Below are 421 nucleotides of genomic sequence, written 5' to 3' on the forward strand. Positions count from 1 at the left end.
ATATTATATTTTTATATTTTCTAATATAAAATATACTAATTCAATGTGTCTGAACATAATTTATTCATGTTTCTTTTTTATTAGTAGTATTGATATGGGACCCTCGTGATGGACAGGTAGAGATGGTCATAGTTGTGTGAATGTGAGCATTAATTAGAGTCCACCAAACAAACCGGAGAATTAATAAATAAATGTCAACAATTCTCTTTTCTAGCTTCTAACATTCTTTATTTATATGTAGCCATTTTCATGAACTGAAAACCACAATCTGAATAATACAACACTATAATCTATAGCTACACTAGCTAGAAGAAGCATGAAAAATGATTTTGATTTGGAAGAAATTCCAGCAGAGCCTGTGAGTCCAACTGGGCAATACTTGAACAGCACTTCATTGTGTGTTTACATTCTTGGTGTCTTG

The 421-nt window shown here is 31.4% G+C and overlaps 1 protein-coding gene across 1 annotated transcript in view; it reads left to right on the top strand.

Moving 5' to 3' along the window:
• Positions 247–421, top strand: part of LOC107624025 (O-acyltransferase WSD1) — a gene marked incomplete in the record, with an annotated part of 18,177 nt that continues 18,002 nt past the window's right edge. Inside the window, 1 exon segment of the mRNA XM_016326460.2 lies at positions 247–421. Coding sequence (XP_016181946.1) covers positions 317–421 — 105 coding nt within the window.

Source organism: Arachis ipaensis, chromosome B10, assembly GCF_000816755.2.
Source record: "Arachis ipaensis cultivar K30076 chromosome B10, Araip1.1, whole genome shotgun sequence".
NCBI classification, from domain to species: Eukaryota; Viridiplantae; Streptophyta; class Magnoliopsida; order Fabales; family Fabaceae; genus Arachis; species Arachis ipaensis.